At 29.1% G+C, this 18,849-nt stretch overlaps 3 protein-coding genes across 4 annotated transcripts; all 3 read right to left on the reverse strand.

Moving 5' to 3' along the window:
- Positions 1-495: 495 nt before the first annotated feature.
- On the reverse strand, positions 496-1,170 carry LOC114167635 (uncharacterized). The gene has a single exon (XM_028052750.2). It carries the CDS (start codon positions 1,147-1,149, stop codon positions 805-807), a length of 345 nt encoding a protein of 114 aa, XP_027908551.2. The 5' UTR covers positions 1,150-1,170; the 3' UTR covers positions 496-804.
- A 2,876-nt stretch (positions 1,171-4,046) lies between these two features.
- Positions 4,047-6,515, reverse strand: LOC114166198 (UDP-galactose/UDP-glucose transporter 2-like). Of its 2 annotated transcripts, none has more exons than XM_028050885.2 (7): positions 6,272-6,515; positions 5,875-5,903; positions 5,584-5,713; positions 5,214-5,456; positions 5,012-5,113; positions 4,796-4,903; positions 4,047-4,504 (listed from the first exon to the last, which is right to left on the reverse strand). In XM_028050885.2, the coding sequence occupies exons 1-7, from the start codon at positions 6,395-6,397 to the stop codon at positions 4,247-4,249; spliced, it is 996 nt and encodes a 331-aa protein (XP_027906686.1). In that variant the 5' UTR covers positions 6,398-6,515; the 3' UTR covers positions 4,047-4,246. The 2 variants fall into 2 exon arrangements, with proteins under 2 accessions (XP_027906686.1, XP_027906685.1); XM_028050884.2 differs by having other exon boundaries at positions 5,584-5,785; positions 6,272-6,514.
- Positions 6,516-14,308: 7,793 nt separating this feature from the next.
- Positions 14,309-17,103, reverse strand: LOC114167160 (DUF4378 domain protein). Its single transcript, XM_028052147.2, has 3 exons — positions 16,235-17,103; positions 15,521-15,623; positions 14,309-15,420 (listed from the first exon to the last, which is right to left on the reverse strand). Exons 1-3 carry the CDS (start codon positions 16,859-16,861, stop codon positions 14,912-14,914), a joined length of 1,239 nt encoding a protein of 412 aa, XP_027907948.2. The 5' UTR covers positions 16,862-17,103; the 3' UTR covers positions 14,309-14,911.
- Between the last annotated feature and the right edge of the window lie 1,746 nt (positions 17,104-18,849).

Below are 18,849 nucleotides of genomic sequence, written 5' to 3' on the forward strand. Positions count from 1 at the left end.
AATGAATTCATAATAAATTAATAAATGGGTGTAAGTTCCACTTTTAAACTAATAAATGCCTCTGATTATAAAAAAAAAAAACTGTATTAAAACATATTAAAGAATATATCATTAACATTCGTTTAGTGATTATCTCAAGGAATTTTAACCATTCTTAGACAAAGTATATAGACTCAACAAGATTTATAGCTTGTGACAATTTTACCCTCATCCATAAAACATACAAGCTCAATCGATTGCGTATAAAACAAAGTAAAGACAAGCAAAGCAAGAGAAAAATAGAAAATTTACAAGTATTTTCAAAACTTCCATGGACATATATATAGCTATGAGAATATTTCCTCAACCACGACAATGAAAGCTTTGGAATTTTGTTCTTCACCGTTTTCATCATACCACCGACAATTCCATTAACGAAATAGTAACATCAATAAAAGAATCGATCTATTGAAAACTTCATAATATACAACACTAATTTCACTTAAAAAAATAGAATTAACAGAACATTAAGTATATTCCAATTACTTATAGGCCAATGATATAAAAACTGAATTTACACTCTATTTTTTGTTAAGTATAACCTACACAAAGGCTATTCTATTCTAGATAAGACTATAAACTATGAAGTTTTCCTTGCTATTTATTCATATATACAAATGAAAAAAAAAAAAAAAAAAGCTTTTCAACTTCATGTTGATTCTGAGGATCAAGAAAGGAATAAAGTGAAAAAAGAAAGAACAAGATGATGACAATATATTCCTCTAACAGAATCGATTCTTCCTTCAATATAAAACCTTAACTATTCTAGGCATGATGTGAGGGTGTAATCTTGATAACGAGGCCAGGGAAGACATCATCAGGGTCATGGATGTGAGGGTTGTTCTCAACTATGAAAGGGTCACCACACTTGTCACTTATCGTGTGAAGTGTCTCACCTTCTCCAACAACATAGATTTCCTCGCATGGCCGTGACATGAGTTGGTTGTTGTTGTTGTTGTTGTTGTCTACATGGCTCGGAAGCGTGGAGCTGTCTCTGAACATGGTTAGGAGCAAAAGGGCCACAAGAACAAAGGCACAGTACCATGAAGCTGCATCAGCCATGGCCTTTGAGCTTAATACCAGTCTCTTTCTGGTGGGGTCTGAAGCCATCACTTAGAGAGAAAGAGAAGAAAGAAATGGGGTGTGTGTGAGAGAGATGAGAGTTTGAAAACTGTGAAGTAAAAAACGAGATAGGGTTATTAGCAGTTATTTAGAATAAGAACGAGGTTGAGGAAAATAAGGAAAGTGGTGTTACGTGATTCAATCACCTTTTTTTGGAGCCAAACTACCTTCCTAAGTCTGTTTTTTGTTTTTTTTATGACTTTCTTTTCGTGTGGTTTTTTGAACATTGGAGTTTGCAAAACCAACGGAATTGTCCTAGGTGTCGCCAAATTTGGTGATGATATAGGGCAATCTTGTATCTGAGGAAAAGTCTATAAAATGACCTAGGAATCATGCCCTGTGACCACACGAGATTCATGTACATTTATTACCATAAATTAGTTTAGTTATATATTTGACGAATGATAGGTTGTAGTACTTTATCGTTAAAACAATGGGTTGTATAATATTTAGATATTAATTAATATTTACACGTAGAAAGTAATATATTTGATGAAATTTTTTTCATATATAATTTTTGTTTAAGCGGAAGGTTTCGCATAACTGTAGTCGTTGTGAATAATGTTGGTTTATCATCCCGTAAACGGAGCGTGTTTGGATAAAAGTAATGCATCATTTGATAAATTAAGTTATATATATTATTAAAATATATTTAAAACAGGAAAATCGTGTTGGATGAGTGTACATGCTCGCTGATCGAGAGAAAGGAAAATCTTTGTGTAATGACAAAGAATTGTTTTTGTGAGATGAAAATTCATGAGATGTTTGGCTAATAGAGTCCAATGAGGTTTTGTCAAGTGTGCATGTGGTTCAATAGAGTCTGGAGTTTTGCCATAAATCTTTGGTCTAGGAGAGTTTGGGGTTATGCCAAAAATATAGTTAGGAATGTTATTTTATATGTAATTGATATGAATCTAGTTATTTTTAAAGAGGAAATATTATATTGAGTGATTTTTAGGATGTAATTGAATGAGAATTCTGAACTCTGGTAATATTGGACTCACATATAAAAAGATATTGGACAATAAGATTTAATGGAAGTTTCTGCGTTCTAGAGGGGTGATGAAAAAATGATTGTGTCTTACGGTATAAGATTTTATCTTGTCATATGAGGAAGACTTTGTTCTTGATATGTGACTCTACATAATGGGAGGACATATGGCATGTGTATAACTTCTGAGTTTAATTCAATACAAGAAATTTCTAAATTTCTAAATATAAAGTCAAATGTCTATTTTATTTAGATTGTTTATGGATCTTTATCATGAGAATGAATCGAGTGGGTTGATAGAGTTAAATGTTTGACTTTGATGATTAACATGTACGTTATTGGTATATATACACCGCAAGAAAATCCTCTATTAGAAACAAAAAAATAACTAGTCAAATCAATTTAGATATCAATTTACAAAATTAAAAATTATTGGTCACTAATTAATTAGAAACTAATTTATAAATTAATTCATTTTGATGTCTAAAACCTAAATAGCTATAGTGACCAATTTTCTTTGATAGCTAAAACCATCGTAGCTAATTTTAAACATTAATTTAATGACTAATTATAATTTTGTATTCATAATATTGACTATTTTAGTAATCAATAATATTTAGTTTTGTAAATTGGTATCTAAATTAATCACTATAGTTACTAATAATTAATAGTCATTAAAATTTATCATTATTTATAAGTTTTCTTGTGGTGATATATATATATATATATATATATATATATATATATATATATATATATATATATATATATATATATATATATATAAAAGATGTTTTATGAAAATCAATTGTTTATCCTATTTTGTGGTTTCCATCTATTATGATTGGGTGGTACAAGGAGCAGGGGATAGTACTGGTTGGAGTGCATAACGGTTAAATATGTTGAGAAAGAGTGTAATTCATGCAACTATTTGCTATATATTTATATTTGTATCATTGGAATGTACAAGAGTTAAATTAACAAAAATATTTGTATGTAATGAATTTGTTGGTGACATCGGTCAATAAATTAGAATTTCGACAATGTCGATAATGTATCTGTTAGTAATTTATAATTTTTATTATCGATAAATTTGTTTATTGGTAAATTTTATAAATAAAAGAGCACCAAATTTCTTATTTTGATTTTAAAATTTTTAATTTTAAAATTTATGATTTTATATTTGTATTATTTTAATTCAAAATTGTATAATTATAAAATTATGATTTTATTATTTCAATAAAAGTTGAAAATATATCATAATTTTATATTTTATAAAATCATAGGTGATGATAGAGTGACATGACAAAATAATAATCATATCAACTTCTTAACAGTCGCATCCTCCCATTAACAGAAAAGGTTAACAGTGCAAAAATTTAATTGAAAAAACAAGATTGATTGAATACTTAATAGATCATAAAGATTTATAAGGATTCAATTGAAAGTTTTTAAATTTATCAAGAACTTAAAATATAAATAAGCCTTATTTTACTTATTATTTCTAATAATTATAATTAAATTAATTTTTATTATTATTGTAATAATAGTAATAATTTCACATTGACATACTCATATATGAGAAAATCATAATATCGCAGAGGAATGCGAAACTATTATTATTATTATTCTCAATATTCAAAATATAATTTTAATATATTATTATTACATATGTAACATATAATATATAACTTTATATATACCCATCTTACAACGCATACTTATCATTTTACTGACATATACTCGGTTTGACATATTTAAATCTCACAAAAACAAAAATCTGTGATATACTTTTAAGAACTAAAAGAGAACAGCCATATTTCACCTTACAAGAATAAAGTTGAAGTCACTAAATCATATTCTTCTTCAATGATTTTAGAACAAACTATACATATATGGATAGACTTATATATTATGATTATTAAAAAATGTAACTTTTGTTCCAATAATTAGCAATGAGGCATATAATGACTTCATACAACTACACAAGCCCCTCACTGGCCATTCCTTGTTGAATTCTCGTACCTTATTATTGTAAAAACTGTTCAAATATATATAAAACATTCTAACTTATATATTTATGCACTGAAAGTGTTAGACAAATGGTCTTCTTTCTTCATCTTCTCCTGCATAATCTAACTGTGCCTGAAGTTCTTTGTGCTCAGAAGGTTTTGGAATATTGACAATGGGAGAAGAATTTGAGGTCTTTTTGTTAGATTTGTCATCAAGAAATATCTTCAAGCAAATCCCCATAGCTATCAGTAGAAGTCCAGTCGCATGTTGTTCTGTCATTGGTTTGGTAAAAATGAGGTATGACAGTAGCAATGTCACAGCCTTTCTTGCAGTTGTTATCTGTGACAAATTTCAAGGGAGAAACAAGCTCTGTTAGGACCACATAAAAGGGTGTAATATTTAGTTAAAACACTATGGTCCTTTCCTTATCTTGCTCTCCAAATCAAATTTCAGTGTTCCAATTCAGAATTTCTTGTTACAAGATGTTTTAAGCATTGATCATTTTACACTATGGTGCTTTTCTTATCTGTTTGATCAGGTTATGGTGACATAAAAGAGTAATTAATGTTAGAGTCATATAATGGTCCCAAGTTGAAACAAACAAGGAAAACTTGTGAGACTGATATATACCATGGCTGTAGTGGCAGCTCCAAAAAGAGCAATGAGTGACAACACAGAAACCTGGCCAATAAATGTTGCCATTGCTTCAAACACTAGCACTCCATACACATACAAATGCTGCAAGAAAAAGATAAGGTGTTTGAAGTGTTATTCCAATTTTGTGACAAAAAACAGCAAAAGTCAAGTATGGAAAAAGTAGAAAGTTATTCCAATTTTGAAATGCACCTGTGAACATGAAGTCCATGCTTGGAATAACTCTCCTGTAAAAAGCATGGGAGGGATTAACAAAGGCAAACCCACCAGAGTAGAGCAGAAAAGCATCTCCATCTGAGTGTTAACACAGAACAAGACAATCATCTATTATGCTAATGTTATGCAAAATGATCATCACAAATTTTACAAATGAATGGCATATAAATTAAATCACCTGTGTGGTTTGAGGATTCAATGTGAAGATAGCTTCTTGCAGATTTCCCAAGAAGGAGTCCATGATCAAAGCACCAGATATCATGAGAACTCCAATGAGACTGAAATTGGGTGATGTTTGTGCATCTGCTAGAGTGAACATGATCAAGCCAATGACCAGAAGAACAGCAGATACATATTCATGAACTGGATATTTTCTTCTTAGACCTGGTATGAAGGAACCCATCATCATCACTGGAAGAACCTAAAGCAACAAAGTTGATTGATTCTCATTAAACATTCTAAATTAACACAGTTTAAGGTACTAAACTAAACGATAAAACACAACTCTGAATTTATTTTTTATTTCCTTGTGCCTTTTTGTCACTTGCCTTTGTGGATTTGAACATGATTTGTGCAGGGTAGTTCAGAAAAGCCAAAGATCCCTTTGTTAGGCCATGGGATCCCATAAGCACAGCTGAAAGCTTCACATAAGTTTTCCATGGATTCACCATTTGCTTGCTTGTGAAACCGTAGAGATAAATCAGAAACAAGTAAACAAATCCTTGAATAAAAGTGAAGTACCAACCATAGCTGAAACAAACCAAGTCAACTATCAACTATTTCATCATGAAAAAATACTACTCAATTAAAAAAAACACTACAAAGGTAATGAAATTTACCTAAAATGAAGCCTGTTATACACATATTCCTGAATGTCAGACATAAGAGGGAGAATAATCAATAGCAAATACTAAGTTATTTCAAGGACAACTTGTACATACCAAAAATTGCAATTATTCAGAGGCATCAAACAGAAAAGGAAAAAAAACTGCATATTTATCTGGATGATTGACTGGTGTTACCAACAGAAAATACCCAAATTTCCAATGAAATTTCCAGAAGCAATTAAAACAAAAGACAGAAATTTTTTGGAGCAAAACCATAACTAATCTTCTAGTCAGTTTACCTTGTTATGAATAAACAAAGGAACAACAAGAAAATATGAAAAACCATTGCTTATTGTGGTTTTGCAGAAAACAGGAGCTAAGTGTTTCTATGCATATATATATATTGTACCTCACAGATGCCATTAACAAGGTACCCAAAGAAGAAACCAGAGGAGCAAATGAAAAATTGCTGCCATTTGGGTCTCTGAGAGAGAGAAATTCCAAATAAAGTTCGAGCTTTCTCTGCGTTTGACATCAATGCTTCTTCTGCTACGCTCAAACACAAAGCCAATGTTCAGGGAAAGAAAGTTTGCATGTGTGAACTTTGTTTTCAACATCAGACACAGACATAGATATATGGAAGGTTATGAATGTAACTATAATTCGAATGTTTTCTCTGAACAAATGACATAATACACAAAAATAAATATTTGTTTTTAAATTTTAAAGTTAAAAATAATATCTTAATTGTGTATTTTAAAATTATCATTACAAATTTACAACGTTTAAAGTTTGTCATTAAAAAAAATTAATTGGATGAAAAATTTCAATGAAAACGACTTCAGGATGAGATGGAACCCGCCTTATACATCACGTTTTATTAATTGTCGTGTCATATATTCTTCTGCATTTATTTATATAGTAAAGTATATATATATATATATATATTATAATATTTAATTGCGAATTTTAAATATTAACAATAATTGAATTATATATATATATATATATATATATATATATACTTAAGATTACCAGAAAGTTTTTTAGAAGATGACAAAATGAAGTAATACTCAATAGAGATTTTAAAAGATTGAAAAGATCTATCTCACATTAAAAATCATGCATATTTGAATGTTAGAATTTTTCATAAATTTGACTGATTTTGTATTTCATGAAACACTTTCCCTGATGTGGGACTTTTTCTATTTACATTAATTAAAATGATAAATGAAATAAGAAAATAGTTATGCCCCAGAATTCATGATTCATAAATGATTTGATTTATATATTATTATTTTATAATAACAAGTTCCTTACTAAAATGAGAAATTTACAACAAAATATAAATAACAAAATTGTTTATTATTTTCTGGCTTATTATCTAATGTTTTATTTATTTATTTATAACTTATAATCAACACTAATTGTTAATAAAACGCATTTTGATTTAAGTAATTTTGTAAAATTGGATAATAGATAAAAATGATGAAGTCATCAAAGGATTTATAAAAATGATCCACGAGACTCTCGAGATAATATGCGTCAAGATCAGTATAATAAAAGAATTTTGATCCAGTTTTTGTTTATTATAATATTTAGGGATGGCAAAGTGTACTCACAGATATTTATATGAAAATCTTTGACAGGAAAAATATATGACGAATGCTAATGAATATCTTAATAGATACATGTAATGAAAATTTAATTACTCGTAATAAATATGGATATTATGATATTTGACTCATATATATTTATTATCAGTTAATAATTATTATTGAATTTTATTTTGAAGTATATTTTGTTTTAAATTAAAGTAATCAAAATAAAATGATTAGAAAAAGAAATATTAATTATGAAATAATAATTTAAAATTTAACTTTATATATTTCTATTTTTAACCTAGATCTAGATCTATGAAATTGAAGTTATTTTATAGAAGATTGATGTTTTAAAATTCGTATTTTAGAGCAATTCATTTATATTTATTTTTTTAAAAACAAATTTAATTACATTAGTATTCTTTTTAGTAATTTGATTAGAATTGTATTTAATTTTTTTTTTGTTATTGAGTTTATATTTTAAAGATTAGTTTTTAAATAATTTTATTTAAAATTTTAAAAAAATATATCAAAATATTTGTAGATATCTATGGTACCTATGTTTTTTTTTTTATATCTACAGATTTTTCTGTTTTTATCATTCTTAATAATATTGTTAGTTATAACAATGTATTTGTGGAAAAAGGATGTACTTAAAAGCTCAAAAATGGTAGAATTTGAGTAAACAAATTGGGGGTTCAGGGAACACAATCTTATTAAATGAAGAAGAAAATAAAAAGTTAAAAAGAATGTTGAAAGTGTTGAAAAAGAGATATTTTTCACTCAAAAACACAGATCAAATAATACACATGAACTAAAAAATTATTTAAATAGCGTAATATATTATATATATATATATATATATATATATATATATATATATATATATAATTCTTTTCAAATAGTTTGTTTTTCAATTTTTTTCTCTTTTTTTAAATGAAAAACATAAAAATTAAGAATAAGTCTAACTTATTTAAAAATGAAATATGTAATAATTTTTTTTTTCTCCAAGAAGAAGAAAACAGATATTTTTACTTTCCATTCAAATTGAAACCTCTCTCGAACGTTTCTTTCCCTCATTAAAACTCCTCTCCATTATTTCTCTTTATTAAAGAATATTTAACAAACTAACTTTTAATTAAAATACTGAAAATGATTGAACGATTAAAATGTTTAATTTTTGTAATTTAACTATTAGATAGTTTTTCAATAATTCACTTAGCTAAAATATTTTATTCATTTATTTTAAAGTAAGTGTTTTGTATAAATTTTATCAAATAACGATAGGATCATCCACTTGCATTACCCAACAAATGGAAATCTTGTATATTTGGTAAACGTCATAATCACATTATTAAAGAAAATGTAGAATTTTCAAACACGGTTGCATTTTTTGTTTTGAATAATGGCTTCACCCAACAAATATAATTTTAAAAAAAAATCATATTAAATAAAATTAATTATGTCTTCAGTTTTAGGTAAAGAATTAGAGTAAGTCAATAAAAGTTGGAGCATTTGCTATAAAATAAAACGGCTTTTTGGCAACCCTATGTATCAATCACACTTTGTTTATTCTTCAATAGAAAGTTAAAACCATAGCTTTATGGCTTGATTTAATTCTTGATAGTAGATGGTAATAATTTTTTTTGGTAATAAGTGATTCTAAAAATATATAAACGATTATATTCAATATAAGCATTAAATCAAAAAGAAAAAATTGTTTGCATCCATCGAACTTTATTTATTATTCAACATAAAATAAAGAATCATTTTTTTTTTCTTGGCACATTCTTCTTCTTTTATATAAAAAAACATAGTTTGATTTTAAGGAATTGTTTTTTATAATTCATATATTTTCTTAACTAAGACTCTAAAAAGATATTTATTATTGAGTTAAATATATTTTTGATCCCTTAAGTTCTAGTGAAAATTAGAATTAATTTTCCTTCGAAACTTTAATCTAATTTAGTTATCAAACTTTAAAAATGCGTGTATTTAGTTCTTTTAACCAAATTTTGTTAAGTTTACTTTATGTTTCAAATTTCATGATAGCATTTTGATTGTTTACACCGTTTAACATGTTTTCACTTTAATGTTAGATAAGAAATGTTTGAAACATCAAATAAATTTAACAAAATTTAGTTAAAATGATTAAATCCACACATTTTTAAGGATGTGAAACTAAATGGGTCTAAAATTTTGAAGAGTGACTAACTCTAATTTTCACAAAAGTTAAGGAACAAAAAACATAGTTAACTGTTTATAATTTAATCTTATTAAATGTAAATACCTAAAAACAAATAAAAATATATTAATCACATACAAGAACCAATATTTACCAATTTAAAAGTAGCTTTATAATGACAGATGTTGCAATTATGAGTTGTGTAATGTAATTTTTATGTTAGCTTATAAAGGATCGTTTTCCTCTCATCTTTGAAAAGCAAATGTGATCGTTAATTAGTGAGTTAAAAAGGTAATTATTAGAAAATTAAAGTTAATTGAGACTTTTAGAAATACAAGTTTGAATGTAAGACTGATATTTTATCATATTAGTTACGGTATGTTTGGTTGTGATTAATGATTTTCTTAATATGATTTAAGAATATTAATTACACAATCTTAGTTAGACATAGAAAAGCTTGTTAAGTATTAATTTTATTGGGTTTGATGAGATCATTACTTTTAGAGTAAGAGTATGAGTATGGTAACGAAGGGTAGGAAATAATGACTTTTGATGAACATTACACAAATAAATTGAATCTTCATGTGTTCAAACAAATAAAAACTGAGTATTTTTTTTTTCTAACAAACTGAATTAAATTGCATTACAATATGAATTTAATTGAATTGTTATGAACTTAACTATTTCCAAATTACACTATTTTTGAACTGAATTACATTAATTTTAACTATAACTATAACTATGACTTGTACTCTCATAAGGATTTATTCTTAATTATGATCAAGTATCATTATAATTTTTTACCTAATTCCTATTACATATTAGATAAAATATATTAAGTATACTAAAAATATTTTTTTAATAATAAAAACTTGAATATCAAATACCTATACTTTAAGATATTAAAACTTTTATCTTCCAAGAATTTAACTTTGATTTCCAATATCAAATTCTAGAATAGATAATATTAAAATTTAAAGATTAAAAATATATTTAATCTAACTAAATTTATGTAACATATTTAATTAAATATGAATTTATACTATTCCAAATTTAATGGGAGATTATAACAACACAAAATACAATATGTCAACATTTTACTAATGAAAAAAATAAGAAAAAAAAACAAGACAAGACATGCTCCAATAAACTAAACTCAAGCACTCCCTTCCTTTACCTTTTGTTCTCTCTCTCTCACACACTTATTCTTCTTTTCTTCTGTTCTTCTCTTTGTTCTCATTTTTCTTTCTCTCTCTTTAGTGCACAGTAGAACCAGATGCAACTATGAAGAGTAACATGAATGGAACTTTTGTATCTTTGTTTTGGTGCTTGAAAAATAAATGGGGTTAGCAGAGATGAAAAATAAAAGAGAGTTCAATTCTCTTTAATTGGACGACAAAACGGTCCCATTCAGCTTTTGTTAAAATTACTTCAATCTTTTAGCATACATATAATAGTATGGATAATTCATAGTAAATTTGGTAAATTATGCCTAAACCTACAAATAAGATTCAATTGTAATTTTTGGTAAATATTATAAATGATTATAGAGACTAGATTTAGACTTACTATATAAGCCAATTTTTATTTTTATTTCTCTTAATTTCTCTTGTATTTGATGTTGCTTGTTTTTTTAATACACACATTTTTATATGTACCATACATGATAACGTTATTTTCTACCCTTTATTGATGTTAAGTTTTGTGAATAAAATCAACTCCTATATAACTTTTATCTTATTTAATCGTCTAGTTTATGTTGTTTTTACATTATTTCGTATTTTAGTTGTTTTATGTTTTTTTACTTCTAATCTCTATTATGAGTGTGTGAAATAAAACAATAGGTAGCAATTCTGGTGGAGGAAAACAAACTGAAACTCAAGGAAGCATGATTGGACATGAAAGATTGACTTTTACACAAATATTCATGTTGAGGGGCACTGAGATCAAGTCCAGCACTGCAAACATCGAGAAAAGACTCACTTTTATGTATATACTGCCTTGGACCAACCTTGGAAGGTCAAAAAATGACCATTGGGCGCTAGGGTCACTCGCTGGTAGCTTGTTGGGCGAAAATGACAGACCAGAACTGCAGTATTTGAGTCGCTGGGCGAAAATATGGCTCGCCCAGCGAGTTACATGTCCGAGAACGTCGATTTTAGGCTTCGTTGGACAAGTGTGAAGCCGTTGGGCGAGAATATCGACCCCAATACGCGAATATGGTTATTTAATCATGTTTCTACGAAAGTATTAGGGGATTCCTCATTTTTTACGAATAGAAACACCTTGAGTGCTTTGGAGAGACTCTTGGAGGCTATTAGGGGTGTTGGGAAACTCTCCCTTCTCCTTCTTGAGTCTCCTTCTTCATCCATGGAAGTCTTACCCCTTTTGGATTGGAGAGTATATGCATGTTTGATGTTAGTATTATATATTTCAACAAGTACATTAGTATTAAATGACACATTACAACTCCCCTCTTCATCTTCTTCAACTTTGAAATATTTAAGTCCATCTCACTATCATCTACCTTAGACTTTGAAGTTTTTGAAGCTCTTTAATCCTAATTGAGGTTTGAGTAATAAGGGTTTTTATATTCTTGGGTAAAAAAGTATCCTTGAAATTCTCAAACATATTGTACAAAGCATTTAAAAGTATTAAAGTTTTATCTTCATCATGAATTTTCACTTTATTGTTCACAATACCATTCAAAAGTCTTTTTAAAATATGTTAGTTTCCTCATCATTGTTCTTGATTTTATCTTCTTGAATGAAAGTAATTGTTACTTAAAAAAATTTTATTTGTCAAAGATTTTGTCATTACTCAAGCTTATCCACACGTTGTTGCAATTCTCTCCTTTATGACTTCCCTTAGTACCTTATCTCCAAGACACATAATTATGAAACTTTTAGCTTTGTTGATATGTTAGTCTTCTCTTTTTGTAATAGAGAAGGTGACATGTTTGTGTCTACCTTTATGACATTAACATTTTGTCTCAAAATACTTTCATCTTGATCTTCCATAACCCCAGGTCATTATCACTAGAGAACTTCTTAGAATCAAATTTGGTGGCCATGTCTCAATTCTTGATTTCCTTTAATTTGTTTTTAATTCTCACATACAATGTCAATCGTTGAGTACAAAACAATAAAAGAAAGAATGAGAGAAAGAAAGAAGAAATAAACACTACGTTGATGAAATCAAACAAATTGAGATCATATATCGAACAAGTAAGTTTAAAAATGTAATAGAAAATTTTTTAGGACATCAAATATTATCCATAATTTAAGAGTTTGCAAGGGTGAATGCTCTGATGATATATACAATATTAGACACATGTGTTCAAGAGATGCATTCATGCTCATAAGACACACTTAACTACTAAAATATAGTCTAATTATAAGATTAGTTGATGACCATATAGTCTTAACATTACTAGACACACAATCCAATAACCGTTCTCTTGTTGAGACAATATAATTTAGAGTTAAATTTCACATAAATTATTGACATAAATAAAAATGCTTATTTGAATTTGTTGATCTTTATAAGTAAACAAGAAGTAATCATAATTGTTCCATGTTGTCAGCTTGGTTAACCAACATCAAGGTGTCCAATGAACATGATTATACCTTACTTGACATTGAGAAAATAAAATTAATTAGGTGAAAATTTTGTATATATTCCTTCGTCCAATTACCTTAAGTAGGAAGGTATATATATCCATTTGATGTAGTTCATAATTATGTGCGACTCCAACAACATATTTGTTGAGCCTTTTTTCTTGACTAAGTTGTTCCTTTAATACAAGCTCTTTTATATTGTTATATTTGTCTTTTACTAAGTTGTTCCTCCCGATATTCATTGCATGTTCCACACTTAATATTAAAGTTTGTTGTCCATCCAATTTTTTATTTATACATGATTTGTGATCATTACAAAGTAATTTATAATCTCATTCTTGATACTTAATTTTATTTTTCATATTATTAGAACATGGAAAATCTATTTCAATCCTCGTCTTAGGCTAACTAAACTCAATCTTAGACATAAGTTAACTTGAATCGACTGCCTTAATTCGTCTTGGACACACTTTAATTTTAAATTTTTAAAATTAAAAAAGGGTTCAATATAAATTCAATCCAAATCCAAGTGAATTGAACTTAAAATCCAAAATATAAATTTAAATTTGAGACAAATCTATTTAAATGGACTTTAAATAATATAAATTGGATTCACAATTTGGATTATTTTTCATCCTTAAAAAATATGTTTTAGTTTTAATTTTTCTCCACAACCCACGTTTCCTTTTGTGACAGTTTTTAACTTGCATCATTTTACATCCTAACCAAACATGATACAGTATCACTCAAATGACTCAAGTTTGTACGTGTCGGTGTCGGTTATGTCATGTAAAACCCCTGAATCAATAATCTACTGACAAAAACTTTTATTTGTCTTTCAACATTTTACTGTAGAAGTCTTTCGGAACTATACAAATAGTAATAAGATTCTTAGAAAATAAAATTCTAAACTTACTAAAAGTGCATATTTAGTGAGATAACATTTACAAATAAATAATAATAGACCAACATCTTTTATCAAAACTTATGCTTTTTTGCGTTTGAAAAGTAAAATAAGAAAAGAAATCATGCATACAATCTTTAATATATCTGCAACAATTGTCATAAAATAATACTAAATATAAGTTTGACAGATTATACAGAGAGATAGAGGGAGAAGAGAAGCCTTGTATGAACTCTTCTAAAATATACATATGTAAAACAATAAACCATCAATAAATAAACTTCCTAGTTACCTGTACCTTAACAAAAGTAGGCATGAGTTATGCCTTGAAATTCTCTATAATTACTATGCTACACTCCATTGTCCAAAATCTAAACCAGTAACTATTACCTCTTCATCAGAGTTTCCAATACAAACTAAACTCTCAACTTTTTCTTTTTGTTACCACAAATTCCTGCATTTGGTAACTATGATTCCTTTTCAGGCATGCCTGCTAGGTCCATATTTTAGGCTTCAAGATCAGAAGAACAAGTAGGCCAGTGTAGCAGCTTAAGGTTCAGAGTTCTTACAAAACTTGGCTTAGGATCCAACTTTTTGCTCCTCATAAATATCTTGGTCCACACCTTTTTATTCTGAAATGTAAAATTTACATTGTAAACTACTCTTTTGGAAGTGAAAAAGATATTTTATAGGCTGCTTGAAGAAGGATCATAGGGTTGAACTCTGAAAGGAGAAGCTATTAACCTTCTGAGTCAACAAGATCAGCAACCAAACTGTGAAATATAGCTTTCTCAATTTCAAAAGCTAGTTTTTCTTGTTCTTCCTGAAACCTACTCCACTGATCTCTCTTTTCCATGTCCTTGATGTAAGCTTGTTTATCAGCAAGCCCTTCATCAAAAGCAAATGATCCATTGATCCAATCCTCAGCTACTCTCAAAGTTTTCAACTCCTCTTCATTCTTATACTGCTTTCTACTTCCACTCAGTTCTTCACTGAAAAAATCCAACAGAAGTGTATCCAAATGGTCTTTACAACCATCTGCTGAACATCTTGCTTTCACACAATGTAGCAGTTGCTGTGCCTTTTCCTCACTCCAATCTTCTTCTCCAATGTCATCATCATCATCTTCATATTCTTCATCATAGAGAGAGTTTTCATCCAATGAGAGGCATTGATCTAAGTCTGCAAGGTCAAGTTTTGCAAGACTCTCCAATTTCTGAACTGTTTCTATGAACTTCTGCTTCCTCCCTGCACTCAAAAGTGAAAAGATTATTAGCACCATTTTCTTATGCAGAGAGGAACCATGCAGGACTTAAAAGAGACAATTGAAGTGAAAGAAGAAACATACTTTGAATATTGGCAAGGCTTTGATCAAAAGGTGAGAATTCATCTTCTCCAACCTGAAGAACAGAAACTGGACTGTTTTGTTCTTCTTCACAAGTTGCAGCTTCCTGTCAAGATTACATATTTATATCAGTAAAAAAAAATGTAATCCCAATAAACAATTTGCATGAAAATTAGCACTATTAGCTGTGATTAGCCCCTGTAGCTAGTAACACCATTTAACAAAAGAAAATATTAAATAGTCTGTTATCACTACCTGTATCCATGGTTTTCACATGCAGTAGAGTTTCTAACACTCAACAACATGTTATTATATGTGTAGAGATTCAGTAATTTAGATTATGATGATATATTTTCCATTTATTATGCATATATAACTAGCATTTGAAAAATAAAGAAGAAAATTTACAAATACGTAATTATAAAAACCATATATGCTTAATCACTATTAAAATATGAGAGAAGTAAACTGAAAAATATTATCTTAACCAGAAATTTATAAAAACCTCAGTGAACTTCTGTCCACCGACAGACAAAAGTAAAATAAAATAAGATACTGTCGAGGAACAATGTTCTTCAACTTTACTTCCTACAAGCTTCATTTTTTTTGTCCTTATTTGTAAGATTAAAAAGGGAAAGCTCCAAAATGAAAAGTAACAAAAGAAAAGACAACCAAACTTTGATGATCGAATATTTGTGACAGTAAATTATTGCTCACCGTGGCTATGGGATCCTTGCCGACAACAAGGGGTGAAAACGAAAACCTTTTACCAGCTTCAACGCTGTCGTTTTGCGGATCTTCCCACGAAGAGGTTAAAAAGTCACTCTCACTCCAACTAGAGCCAGTGCTGATACTCCAAGTGGCGGTGGTGGTGGTTGCGCCGGTGGGGTCCACCATGAAATCCAAAGGTGGTGGGGGAGGTTCAACGATGTCCCTGAACGATTTCCACCGCATGATGTCCTTGATCTTCACCGTCGTGATGCTGATATCGTTGCATCCTTGGCTTCTGCTTCTTCTTGTGGTTGTTCTTCTCCTTGACGATGAGAGTTTGCGAGAGAGGCTTCTGGGAAGGGAAAGCACGGAGGGTGATTTTCTCATTGAGGTGAAGAAAGAGATGCTTCTTATGGTGTTCATGAGGGTCTGGAAGGGTGAGTTTGACGGTGGTGATGAAGATGATTTGAGTTCCATTTCTATGAGGGTGTGCATGCTTGTTGGTTTTCTTGGAAGTGATTTGAAACCGCTTGAGGAACACGAGTTTAGGTTGTCGCTGAGGAAGTCCTTCAGCATCCTCGGCCTGCGTTCCATTGAGTTGAACCTTCTTAGTTGCTGCACCTGCGTGCTCATTTTCCAGAGTGAATGAACGCAATAATCTGTAACAGTGATAATGAAACAATGAAGAAACTGAGAAAGTGAGAATGAAGAAATGAAAATAATGGGGTTGTTGGAGAATTGAAGAGTGGAATAAGAATAGTTTATATAAAAGGGAGAGAGAGTGAGAGAAGAAGAAGAAGGAGAGAGGTAGGTTCTAGGTCGAGATCTCCATAATCATATCATACATATATATCTTATCCTATTGTCATAATAATATGGATTTACATATATATATATATCTATTACTTGAAGCAAGTGAATTCTGGAAGTGACTGTGAAGTAGCAGTGATGAGGAACTAACTATAGTGGTTGGTTGTTGTGCAATATTGAAATGAAAGCATTATTTGCATTTATGTGTGTACGATTATTGGTTGAACTTCATATGAATGCATGAATTATAAATTGTACATTTGAAAACTATATGCATAAGTGAGACAAAAGAAAAAGGAAAAGAATATAATATATATAAGCATGAAAGACAAAGAAAAAGGGTAATATATTATGAATATAATATAATATAATGTGTGGGTTGTGAAGGGGAAAGAGACAAAAGAGTGGATGAGGGATGGTTGAGTGAAGAATTGGTGGGCAATATTTTATGTTAGGAGTGAGATAGTGACAACGAGGATAAGGTTGGAAGATTAGTCTTTGGAGCTTGAAGCATGTCTTTCAGTAATTTTAGAGAACTTTTATAATCTTCTTCTTTTAGTATATTATAGGTACCTTTGTCAATGGTCAGAATATGATGGATTACTTATAGTAAGATTTTCTGTCAAGTCAATTTTTCTTTTACTTACATTTTGTTAGGATATTACGAGAATAGAAAAAAGTAAAAAATATAATTAGTTACGAGGTAAGTGTCGTGTTTAAGGGTATGCTTATAAAAAGTTAGTGAATTTAAATTTAAAGTTTGTGAATGATGTTGGGGTAGAGAAAACTAGTTGACTCCAATGGAGGGCCCGGGTTTGTTTGATAGTAAGTGGAGCACATGCAGCAATTTGGAGAAACACCTAGAAATCACTGCATCTACTATACCCTTGTCTAGACGATGTATATTAAATAGGGATACTCATATTTTGTACTTTTTGTCCACATATAGGATTTGCTTTGCAACAGGACCATGCAAAGGATCTTACTTTAATAATATACCTAGCACTTCATCACATTTCTCATATGCTTCTAACCTTACTATAACACTGTACCACAAATTATACGTATTCATATGTATGCCTTTTGATATGATTATTTATTCATTCACACTTTTCACCAACAATATAGCTTGTCTTTGTATTTTTAATTGCGTGGTTGGTAGTCTGAATTATTTTAACAAAAATTAACTTCATTAAAACGTGACTTACTTTCTTTTATTATTCTTGAGTTTTGGTTTAATGTTTAGGTTGAAGTGGTTGATAACCATCTTTTGTTTTTGTTTTTTTTTTCATTATTATGGAATTGTTATGCTCCTCCTCTTGTTGTAAGTTACTTTCATCATTTAATGAATTATTTTATCAAAATATTCTTGTTGGAAATACATTTTTGTCTTATGGTGCCAAAACGTGATTTTTGATAACATAGTGAAAATAAGATCTTGACGAGATATACTAATTGAGTGCTTTGAGGAGAAATACAATAAATAGATTCGGTAGTAATGAGTCAGGAATAAATTTGTATAAGAGTTTATATGTTTTTGAAGGAAATAACAACTACACAACCAAAATACCAGATAATGCAGCGGATTAATTTCCTAACTTACAAGAATATATGAGGATCAATAACAATAAAATGACAATAATAATCACAATTAAATAACACACCAATTTTGGCGTGGAAAACCTCAATTCAAGGGTAAAAATTACGGTCGTCTAGACCAAAGAAATCGTTCCACTATAATCAAAGGAGTGTACAAATGAGTCTTAACAAACTGTACAAACAAGTGCTAACATGCAACCAAACAACAAAAC

This window comes from Vigna unguiculata, chromosome 10 (genome assembly GCF_037176805.1).
Source record: "Vigna unguiculata cultivar grain cowpea cultivar isolate G323 ecotype 2 chromosome 10, ASM3717680v1, whole genome shotgun sequence".
NCBI classification, from domain to species: domain Eukaryota; kingdom Viridiplantae; phylum Streptophyta; class Magnoliopsida; order Fabales; family Fabaceae; genus Vigna; species Vigna unguiculata.

Coding starts and splice junctions, on each gene's coding strand:
- LOC114167160 (XM_028052147.2), bottom strand. CDS start 16,861: ATGAGCACGCAGGTGCAGCAACTAAGAAGGTTCAACTCAATGGAACGC. Junction 15,624..16,234: donor GCAAGGATCCCATAGCCACG/GTGAGCAATAAT, acceptor TAATCTTGACAG/GAAGCTGCAACTTGTGAAGA. Junction 15,421..15,520: donor AAGCCTTGCCAATATTCAAA/GTATGTTTCTTC, acceptor TTTTGAGTGCAG/GGAGGAAGCAGAAGTTCATA.
- LOC114167635 (XM_028052750.2), bottom strand. CDS start 1,149: ATGGCTTCAGACCCCACCAGAAAGAGACTGGTATTAAGCTCAAAGGCC.
- LOC114166198 (XM_028050884.2), bottom strand. CDS start 6,397: ATGTCAAACGCAGAGAAAGCTCGAACTTTATTTGGAATTTCTCTCTCT. Junction 5,786..5,874: donor TATAACAGGCTTCATTTTAG/GTAAATTTCATT, acceptor GGTTTGTTTCAG/CTATGGTTGGTACTTCACTT. Junction 5,457..5,583: donor TCATGTTCAAATCCACAAAG/GCAAGTGACAAA, acceptor TTGTTGCTTTAG/GTTCTTCCAGTGATGATGAT.